The sequence below is a fragment of the Crocodylus porosus genome, unplaced genomic scaffold, assembly GCF_001723895.1.
Source record: "Crocodylus porosus isolate Cpor-Errol unplaced genomic scaffold, CroPor_comp1, whole genome shotgun sequence".
Taxonomy (NCBI): domain Eukaryota; kingdom Metazoa; phylum Chordata; order Crocodylia; family Crocodylidae; genus Crocodylus; species Crocodylus porosus.
The window spans coordinates 20,667,929-20,679,214 of NW_017728906.1; the positions used below are offsets into that span (position 1 = coordinate 20,667,929).

Genomic DNA, 11,286 nt, shown 5'->3' on the forward strand with positions numbered 1-11,286 from the left:
CTCTAATTGGACTATGGCCTTCCTGATTACATCCCTGCATGCCCAAGCAATGGTTTTATACTTTTTCCTAGTCTTCTGTCCATTCTTCCATTTCTTGTAAGTTTCCTTTTTGTGTTTAAGCTCACCAAAGAGTTCTCTGCTAAGCCAAGATGGTCATCTGCCATATTTGCCATTCTTCTGCCCATCAGGATGGTGTGTTCTTGCACCCTCAGTAAGGTTTCTTGAAAATACAAACAACTCTCCTGGGCTTCTTTCCCCCTCTAACCTTAACCCAGAGACTTTCAACAGGCCTATCTCCAGCTTTTCCAGTTCTATCTCCAGTTTCATATTGGAGCTCTGAACAACCATACAAGTCTTTTACGTACAACGCAACTCCTTCTCTTCTCCCCTGCCTGTCCTTCCTGAACAATTTATACCCATCCATGACAGTGCTCCAGTCATGCAAGCTATCCCATCAAGTCTGTTATTCCAATCGCATCATAGTTCCATGACTGTGTAAGGACTTCCTGCTTGTTTCCCAGGCTCCATGTATTTGTGTACAGACACCTAACATAACTAGCTGTTTGCCCTACTTTCTTAGTAAGATGGCCCTACTTTCTCTCCTGCTACTGTCTCCACCTTGTGCTTTCTCCAGGTCTTCTGCTTCCCCACTTAGCTCAGGGCTTCGGTCTCCATTCCTCAGCAAAGATAATTTAAATCTCTCCTCACTAGGTTAGCGAGCCTGTCTGAGAAGATGCTGTTCCATCTCTTTGTCAGGTGGATCCCATCTAGTCCTAGCAGTCCTTTTTGGGACAGCACCACATGGATGAAGAAGCCAAATCCTTGCTGGCATATGTCAAGAAAACAGACAGCAACATCAAGAGCTGGGAGGAGCTGGCTGCTAACCAGCTCCAATAGTGCCACAACCTTAACCAAGCACCAGCCTGCTTCAAGATAGTGTCTCTTCCTTGAAGCAGAGAAGAGGGAGCAAAGGAAAGAGGAGAGAAATCCCACCTTACTGTCTATTCTCCCCTGTGGAAATACCAGTAAGACCTGAAACTTTTGTGGATGAATATGTGGCTTAAGGATTGCATTCATAAGTCACCTCAAGACACATCACTGATCTATGGTAGAAATTATCCTCAAATTGAAGGATTGCCAATGATCAGATGGAGTGTGTGGTTGAGGAAGGTGGGGTGGAAGCTGAGATGCCTGTGCTTCAGCTTTTTTAAAGGGGTAACAGCTTCCCTGTGACAGGAGAGTGGGCAGGGAGACTGGTGGGGACTGTCTGCCCACCTGTATACATGGCATGTGGCCCATGTAACTTGTTGCCCCCATGTCTGTGTCTGTGCTGTGTGCAGCCCCAGATTGCCCAGAAGTTGGATAGTCCTAGCCTATAACACTATTTGCATATATGTTAAGCGCCCATTTTTAATTCCTTTCAACTCATCTATTCATCATCTTGTACCAATTTACTCAGATTTCAGTTCAGACATTCACCTGCTCAAATATAGCCCATACGATCTTAACATTTTGTAGTATTAGTTAAGAAGTGCAGCTGTTTTGGGGTTTTGAAAGCTCTTTCAGATCCTCTCTGAGGAAGCAGTGAAAATGAATGTCTTTCATTACAAATTGGTAGAGCAGGGATTTTATAATTTTCAGTGCACTTCATTTTAGTACAGATGCACTTGGGATGAATGCATTATGAGCTCAGGACCATCATTTATACCTTTCAGAATCATTTTTTCATCTGTTTGCTTGATGTATACTTGCTGTGTGGTTCCTATAGTCTCGATGCAAGGCAGCCTTGCATCTTAGTTGCTGCATTTAAGTTTTTTACAAATTTCCTTCACTTTTAACAGTAGCATTGTGTGCTATAATAATGGATGTCTTTCCCTTTCTGTTTTGAAGGTGTTATGTATTACTGCAGGTATATAGAAACGTAGGTGAATAAAGAAGGATATATGCACTTTCTAAATACCACTGTTAAAAAAAGCATTTTAGAAAACTTTTAAAGTGCTAGTATACGTTTGAATTTGCAGGATGAGTTAAATTAAATAGAGCTTCTTGATATGGGCCTATCAGTTATTTGCTGTGTTCCAATTTAATGTGGCCTTATTTGCAAAGATTCTAAGCCCCTAAGTTCATCTTGAAAACAGTGGGCTATCTGGGTACTCACAACTTCAGGAGAACAGACCTCGTGTTCTGGCATTGCACACCTAAATTGAAATCCACAGAAAATGCATGTTCTCACTGTCGGCCTCATGTGCCATAACACTCAAATAGGGACACTTAACAGTCCTTATTTGGCATGCCATAGCCTTAACCTTCCTCATGATCCATACCAAGAGGATAGAAGGCTGCAGTTTTCCTGCCCCTCCATACTAGTTAACCAGCATCATCTTGAGATGAAACACAAAGTTCAAGACATACAACTCCAGTTGAAACCCCTTTTCAGTTTCTGATCCTTTCTGGTTTCATTTTAATTTTTTTTCTTAGACTTCCTTTCTTTTGATTTTTACACCAAAAAAATCCTCAAAAGAATAGATTAAATTAAATTAGGCTTCCAAGAAGATGCCTTCACCATTCTGACTTCATGCTGAGGCTTTACAGCCCTGTGAGGATAATGATGAGGCTGATAAAAGCATCCAGGACATCATAATACAATATGTTTACAATATGATTGCTGATTCTCAAGATAGTGCCTAGAGATAAATCCCTCTGCCACTGATACTTCTTTTCAGCGTAGATTGCTACATTTGATTGATCTTCAGTATAAAGATTTGTCTACCAACTTGGTCAAAATCTAGCAAGCTGCCATTTTGGTCTAGCATCCTCCATAAAGGGCCAAATGCATTTTCTCACCAAGCAGTCTTGAAATTGTTCAAGGGACTTAGCAGAGTTTCTCATTCATTTGCTAAAGACATGCTCTATGAGGAGGGGCAGGGCTGCAGTCCTCCCTATGACTTACCACTAGGGCAACATAAAAAATTCTGAGATTGAATATTATGGGCATGCATACCCAGAGTGAAGCTGCGCATTTAGATGTCATAGTTCAAATTACTCCAATTACTGGTAAGTCATTTCTCTTTTCATCCTAACACATAGTTAAGAACAGTAATTTCTTTCACTTCACAAATACACATTGGAGCGGTAATTTTCTTGGACTGGAAGTGAGTGTATTAGCAAGAATTTAAGTATGTTGGTATGATGGAATAGCATTATGATATTGAGTTACTGTTAAAAAAAGGGACCATGAGACTACTTTAATTTATTTGCTTTCATTTATTATTGTTGCAGAACCACTAAGTCTCATGTGATTTTCAATTTTTTGTAAAAAAATATTGCCCGTCTTTCTATTTCTGCCTTCCATTGTGGAATTTGTTCTTTACTTAAAATGACCATCATTTTCTATAAATTTGAAGAGGTTGAATCTGAACAGTATGACACATATTACCCTATAGCATCTATAGGTAGAGCAGCTGTAGAAGTACAATGAAGAGTGATCAAGTAAGCAAGAGAAAATAAGGGAAGGTTTCACAGGTGTGGGGGATCCGACTTAGAAGTATGAGAAATGCCAGATGATACCAAGAGAGTAAAAAGGCTGAATGGAAGATGGGGGAGGGGGAGGTTGCAGAGAACAAGGAAATGTAATGTAGAAAAGGGAAGCTAAAGATGAAATGCAAGATTAAAGAGATTGTGGGTACAGAGGATAATTAAAAGAGTAAAAATAGCATAGCAAGTCCCTCTCCCCAAGCTGCAGGACTGAAGTAGAAGAAGCTGTCCTCTGATCAGTCAATTGGGAGGCCTCAATTTTTGCACCATTTAAATTTGAGTTTAAAAGCTGAAATGATCACAGAGGATAAGCTTCTGCCTAGAGAAGGAAACAAACAAACTCTGGCATTCTCCTACCTTCCCCCAACCTTCTGGAAGTCATATTAAAAAAAACCAAATTTATAGTATAAATTGGAATTTGAAGTCCGTTTCAGGGTTTGGAGGGAGGAAGAAAAGGAGAAGAATCATTTGAGTGCCCTTGTACATTGATATGCTATAGTGTGATTGTGTGTGTGCAGTTTTTGTGGAGGAACTGAAGTAAACCTAACATGCTGGAAGCAAAACATGATTCCTTAATTTCATTAGTTCATGATATAATTTGGGGGTTTTTTTGTAGACCTGCCACCTCCTCCAGTGCCACCTCCAGCTATAAAATCTCCCACTGCCCAGTCCAAGTCCCAGCTGGAAGTTCGGCCTGTCATGTTGCCAAAACTCGCTTCTATAGAACCAAGAACAGACAGATCTGGGGAAAGAAAAGGAGCGAGCTACAAGGGGAGAGAAGGGGCAGATGGCAGACAGCACTCTGACATGCGGGCAAATTCAGGAGAGCGCAGAGAATCGCAGGAACAGCAAAACGACGGGAAGCTGCGAGGGAATAAAGCAGTAAAGCGAGAAGGCACACCAGCAAAAACTCATCTTCTCCAAGGTTATTTGACGTGATTTGAGCTTAATGAATGTGTTTATGGTAGATAAGTGGAAGGATCTGAGGCCATAGTTCTTCAGGTCAAGTTCACTATTAGCGTGAGAAATTACTGGAGTTGAGTCTGCTTATAGCAGTACTGAATTGTGGCCATTTATCTCTATTTATGTAGTTAATGCAAAGTTAATACAAACCACATTGTGGTGTTTCAAATAGGCAATCCTGTGGCCTAAAGCTAGCAGAATTTCCAGAATTGTCTTCTCTATATTATGATCCTTTTGCACACTGGATTTTATGCACAGACTTGACCTACTAGAGAAGAAACCCAAAGAGGAGTATAGAGGTTGGGGGGCATACATACCTTTGTACCCACTTCTGCCTCTACACAAATTATTAAGGGAATTCAGTCAGGCTGCCCATTTTACCAGTGGATTGGAGATGGACTCATTTTACCTCACATTAATAAAGGAAAAATCTGCCACCCTGACATTTGATACTCTTCAAAATGAGAACAACACATGAATATTCAGCTCGGCAGAATGGAGCAGAGATGCAGAGGTTACAAATAGTAACTAGTACAGAGTCAGGAAAAAATGGGTCTCAAATTTTATGGAGGTCAGTAAGACTAGTGAAAAGTGGAACACAGATAATGGTATCTGTCTACAGTTCAGTTAAGCTTCCCACAAATATGTAATTCTTTCTCAGACTAGCTAGCCAGGGTACAAATCAGATGAGCAGAAATTGGGTAGTAAATTGGTTAAATGGGCACATGAGTAAGAGGTCATTGGAAATGGCAGTGGGTCACAATAGAGAGAAGTCATTAGAGGGTTATTTCAGGGTTGGTGTCGGAGCCATTGTTATCAATTTATGTATTAATGTCCTAGGGCAGGTGGCAAAATTTGCTGAGGACACCAATATTGGAAATGTTGTTAATATTTGAGCAGCATATCACCCTTAGAACAGTTAAAAACATTAAGGCATTGATTTTTGAACATCAAACTGAAAAAAATGTACTGTAATGTTTTTGGATGCTGAAGGCCTAAGGCAGCCTGGTGTGACTGGGTAAAGAAAAGAAATCTACTGATAACAAAAGGGACCTAAACACTTAACTTTGCACTAACTATTACTGATAATTTTTCTGTTGAATAAAAATGCTTAGCTATGGTAGGGTGTTCTTTATCTGTAGATCATAAAGTACTTTACAAAGACGAGCAAGCAATATTAAACAATTGATTTACAGACAGAACAAAATTTTAAGGGCAACATTTTTCAAAGTGTTCAGAGATTTTAGGTGCCTCCATTTTTGTGTACTCTGATTTTCAGAGGTGTTCCATAATTCTAGCTCCTACTGGATCCTGGGGAGTCGGGGGACTCTATATGTATTACTAACTCAGCTACTTTCTGTAGGAACATGGCCAAGCTTTTAAAAACACACCCAGTAATTTTAAGGGTCTGCATTTGTAATGCTTAGTGAACATTGCTTTATTTCTAACCTGAATATCAGATTTTCTTTAAGAAACCTCCTTGTCTGCTGTGGTGCAGTGATTTTATTGCATACTATGGCCAGTCATCATCCTAAATTTCTAGGTGTCTATTAAAAATGCAAACATTTAGTATTTATGGAAAAATTGCAGAGATGCCATATGTCAGAGCAATGTAAATGTACATAGTTCATTGTGTATTTATGTATATGTAATGTGTATGTTTCATTGCACAGAGGACATCTTACCATACTCTAGACCTACGTTTCCAACTTCAAATAATCCTAGAGATCCCAGTTCCTCCAGCTCCATGTCATCAAGAGGATCAGGAGGTAGACAAAGGGCAGATCAAACAAATATAGCACGAAGGAATATTGCAGAAATGCAAGTACTGGGAGCATATGAACGAGAAGAAGATGAAGAATTAGAGGTAACTTTAACAGTGTTATGAAAAATGTGTAGAATAAAATTATTATCATAGAAAGATAATTTTCTGAACCTAGGTAGGATCCTAGGTGAAAATATTTTAAAAATTATGCATATTTATCTGAGGAAAATTATTTTAGTGGTTTTCTATAATTATGGATTATTCCCGTTCTTAGAAAAAATGCAACATTAAGATGGCATTACAACGGAAAATATGTAATGGGAAACAAAAGGTAAAATATCTCAATTATGCCCAAATCAAAAACTGTGTAGACAGGATATTCAGAATATGCATGCACCATGGCAGCAGCATGTCCTGGCCAGGATGGTCCCAGCACACCCACCCACCTACCTACCTTCTCCAATTCATCCATTCTGTTCTTGGTAAGACATTGATGAAGCTGCTCTAAAGTCATCACCAGCCCCTGCTCAAACATACTGGAGATCTAAGATCTCAAGAGTGCGCAGAAGGGTGCCTCAGTGTATCCTCACCACTGTATTTTCAAGTCTGAAGACTGTCTCTGGAAGCAGGTAGGTGCAGGAGACTCAGAAATGCCACAGTGTGGGCATGCCCGTAGATTTAAGGTTAACACATATTAGACTTGGTGATATTAGGGCCGTGTCACATAGTCACATGCAGTGATTGCAAATCATTGGAATGTTGTGATGTATTAAAGTTAGTACATGTTAGGATAGAAGAGCACAATCACCGGCAACAGTTGCAAATTGTTGCAACGAAGTGACCAATTAAAGTTAGTATGTGTTGGGAGATAACCCTGGCCTAAAAGGGAACAACTTTGCAAGGCCACAAGAGCACTCGGCACATGTTAAACTGCTCGAATGTGGATCTGCTTGTATTTTAGCTGTAGTTAGTTAGTGTTACATCAAATGTCTGACACTCCCCTTAGGTGATATTGGATATATTAAATTTTATCAATGTAAACTTCAGATGAAGACATGTTATTGTTTTTTTCTTTTCTGTCCCTTGTGTTGGCAGCAACATTTCATTTTCTTTCCCAAAAATGATGACTAATATATAACCACACTGTATCAAAAACAAATTGTTTCTAAACAGTGTATTAAAATTCTTAAAACGCGGAACTCCAGCTAACATCTAGCCACTGATTTTAATTTTTTACAGGAAACTGAAAGCTGAAGAAGATGAGAAATGTACTCTCACAGGCTTTTGAAATCTAATCAGAAAAATATCACTTAAGATGCCTCAAGTCTGATGATGTTTGACGCCAGAAATAACGTTCAGTGCAATCAGAGTGTACAATTTTTCATTTTTATTCATGCCATCAGAATGCTAGTTTTTATTTCACTATTTCTTTTTTTAAAATCCTTCTCTTTTATGAACAGCCCCTGTCTATTCCTTAATGCTAAGCATATCATCTTCTCTCTGCCCAGAAAGGCAGGTAAGCTGCTCTTTGTGGTACTTGTACCAGCTGCTGTGTCAAGATTAGGACAGAAGATGGTGCCAAAACCTGGGATCTCTAGATTTTTTTTTCCCTCCAGGAGGCAGTGTTCAGTACACTGCTGATGTACCAAGGAGCCCATTGATAATCTTTCATGTAAAATACCATTGTTTTAAAAATACCAACTTGCATAAAGTGAAAATTATGCAGAGGGTTCCTCTAATATAGTGGTTTTATTATAGTCTGCAATTAGTGCAAATGGTAACTTGCATTTTGAAAATAGACTGCGGGTTTTATTTTCTGCCAGTCTCTCAGATTACCCTTTGCAGCAGCAAAAGATTTGCTTTTTTAAATGCAATTTGGGGTGGGGTGGGATGGGGTGGCTCATATTGTAAATATATACTCATTTTAATTCTCCTGTTGTACTTTAATTTGTCTTTCCTATTTTCATCGTTTAAGTACATTCTTATTGAAAATGTCCCTTGGGATAGGCAGGAGCCAAGATGATAGGTACTCTGGTGGTCTAGTCATGGCATGAGTAAGTCTATCAGAAATTGTTCCACTAAAATGCCACTTATGAAAATAAGCAAGGAAATCAGTGGACATTTTTAATAACTATTGGGTAATAACATCTTTACTGTTACTGGCCCAAATCTCAGACCTCTAATTGTAGTGTCAATTCAACTTAAAGAAGTGCCACTTAAAGAAATTTTGTTTGATCTCTTTTTTTGTAATGCACTGCTTATCTTTTTTTTTTTTTTGGTTTTAAAAGCACAATCACTAAACTTTATTTGTAAACCATTGTAACTATTAACCTTTTTTTTTGTCTTTTGGAAAAATGTTAAGAAGCATTTGGGATTTTTTTTCATCTTTTTGTTAATACTCTATGTTTGTATTGGGAATATTTGAATGGTGACAGATGGTAAAGTAACGAACCAAAATATGGGCCATAAACAAAACATTTCTCACTTTTCCTGAATTTATGGAAAATTCTCAAGTTTGCGGTGGCCTATCTCAACATTGGATTTTCATTAAAGCTAAAATAGAGGCATTAGTTGCATTAAATTTGCCAAATGATGTCCTCTCTGTAGATTTTTTGGATCTTTTTTGTAATTATATAATTTCTTTGTCATTGGTGCTAATGGAAAATTGTGTGTTTGTTTATGGACAGCTATCAGGATTAGCCCCAATGGGAAAAAAAGAGAGAAAAAGTGTTTTGGTGTTTACTGAGGACTGAAATTTTTCATTTAGCTAACTTTTAAAGAATGGTTACATAGAAAGGGTGTGCAGTACTAAGGGAAAAATCCATGTGATTAATGTTTTCATTATGTTCATGTACGAAACCTCATATTTTAGCCATAATTTTGCATACTGAGGATCCAATAATCAGAAAAGTAATTTTTGTCACATTATTTATTAAAAATGTTCTCAAATACACCTTCTTTTCTTGTGCAGTTTTTTGTTTTACCTGAAACCCATTTTCATGAATGATTTTGCTCTTCAGTTGTCCTATTGAAGCCTTGTGGTAATGCGAGTATGAGGGTAAGATCAGTATTAGGCCTCCTACTTTTTACATAATTTCCACTGATTATCATAAAGTCTTGATTACTTGGTACTTCATGACTGCTGTTAGTTCCAAAAGGTAGAACCACTCCTACATCTTTTAGCATACACTAATTTCCAAAAGAAGCTGAAGAAAAGTCTTGACCTGTCATAACTCCATACCCACAACTGTAGATCAGAGAGGGCAAGAGTCATTTTTTATGAAAGACATGGAGTTAAGAATATCAACATTCACAAGATCTTCTGTAGGGGGAATTACATTTCTGAGTCACTTGGTTGCTAGAATCTATGCAAACTTAAACAAAGGGTATTCTCAATATTTTCTACTGGCCTCTTCTCTCTGAGTCAACCCTATGTTACTCGTGTGATCCTTACAAATCCCTATCTTTTGGATCATGATGGGACAGGTAATGAATTGCTTGACCATTTTCCCTTCTTTTTTTTAAAACCTTTTCCCACTTCTCACTATTCTTTTCCATTCTTGCCATGCCTCACCCTAGCTCCTCTGCTTCCTTTTAAATTCAAAACAAAACAAAACAACTCAAACATGTAACTAAAACGTTCTGGACCAAACCCAAACTAGACTTGTAGACACCTAGCGCTTTGGCATCACAGCACCATCATCCAGGAGGCTGAGACAGATTAGATGCCTATATTTCCTATACAGTGAATAGGAAGACATGGGGGCCTCCCAAAGGCAAGCCAGAACAACTAAGCACTCAGCAGGGAGGTACATACATCTACCTTATAAGAAATGAAAGGCTCAAGAGATATGTATGAGTTCTCTCTCTCCCTTTTGGAGTTCAGACACCCGACTGCAAAGGTGCTTCCATTATGCTGAGATCCAGATTTCTCAGATCTACCAAATGGTAGACTTCTACCTAAATGGCAGAAGCCTTGACTTTACTCATGAATCCACCTGGTGGCTTACCTTTGGCCCAGTAGCCCAGTAAAAAATAGACAAGCGTACTGAACAAAATGTTTTGAGTCCTCCTCAGCTTAAGAAGAGTCAAACTCTGCTCATCCACTTCCAAAGAGATTACACGAGTCTGTCGGGGTACGGCCACGACCGCCTCCCCACGTTGGGGGCCGCTTACTGGTCGCCAAGTGTTGGCTCACCTTGGGTTGGGCGTTTTACACGTGCTTGCCTCGCCTGCCATGACTTTGATGATATTAGAGTTGGTTCAGATGGTCTGGCACATGTCGTCCAAATATGAGAGTCCTCGGCGTCCCGCAGGTCCCATGTTGATGAGGGCTCCGCCACCCCTACACCCTCGCCCGTTCCACCAGGAGGTGGCCGCCTATCTGGCTCAGCCACGTGTCTGTGAAAGAAATGTACACAGATTGTCCATGAAAAAAATGTACAGATCAACACAAATGCTATAGCTAGGGGTCTCCCTGGGTTGGGGCCGCCGCTTCTGCCTTCAGCAGACGGTCTCCGATATCCCCCCCGTACGCTGTGGGGTTGAAACCCCACTCCCGCTCTTGCAGAGCTCTTCTTGAGGGCTTGTTCGATTCTTCCCTTTATAACTAAGGCTCACTGTGGCCGTTCCTCCCTTATTATAGGAACTACGGTGCCCACAGTCAATGAGTGCCCTGCTATTAGGGCTTATGTGGTACTCGGCTCCGGCTGGGTCCCAGCAGCTCCCAGCCAGTAACAAAACAGTCCCATGTCCCACAAGGGCTGGCTGACTGGGCTCAAGAGCCCCGCTGGGGCTCACCCCTTCTCCAAAGGCTCCTACCGTGGTTGAGAGCTGCTCACATCCGCTGCAACGTGCTCCGGCCGGTTCCAGCCCCTCCGCTGCCTGCTTCCGGTTCCACGCCGCCACTTCTTGCTGGCCCCTGCCTCTCTTTTATGCCAGTCCCGGGAGCACCGGCTCCGCCCTTCCCCACACATCTGTGAAAGGTGAATTCCCGCCCAGCGTCTTGGGCCTGCGGGCACGGG

The 11,286-nt window shown here is 40.2% G+C and overlaps 1 protein-coding gene across 4 annotated transcripts in view; it reads left to right on the forward strand.

Moving 5' to 3' along the window:
- ROBO1 (roundabout guidance receptor 1) overlaps positions 1–9,215 on the forward strand; it is a 1,129,598-nt gene extending 1,120,383 nt beyond the window's left edge. For all 4 annotated transcript variants that reach the window (XM_019528741.1, XM_019528738.1, XM_019528739.1 and 1 more), the window contains 3 exons: positions 4,151–4,459; positions 6,171–6,364; positions 7,502–9,215. In XM_019528741.1, the coding sequence (XP_019384286.1) occupies positions 4,151–4,459; positions 6,171–6,364; positions 7,502–7,516 (518 nt within the window). In that variant the 3' untranslated portion in view covers positions 7,517–9,215. The remainder of the gene's footprint in view (positions 1–4,150; positions 4,460–6,170; positions 6,365–7,501) is intronic.
- Positions 9,216–11,286: the final 2,071 nt, after the last annotated feature.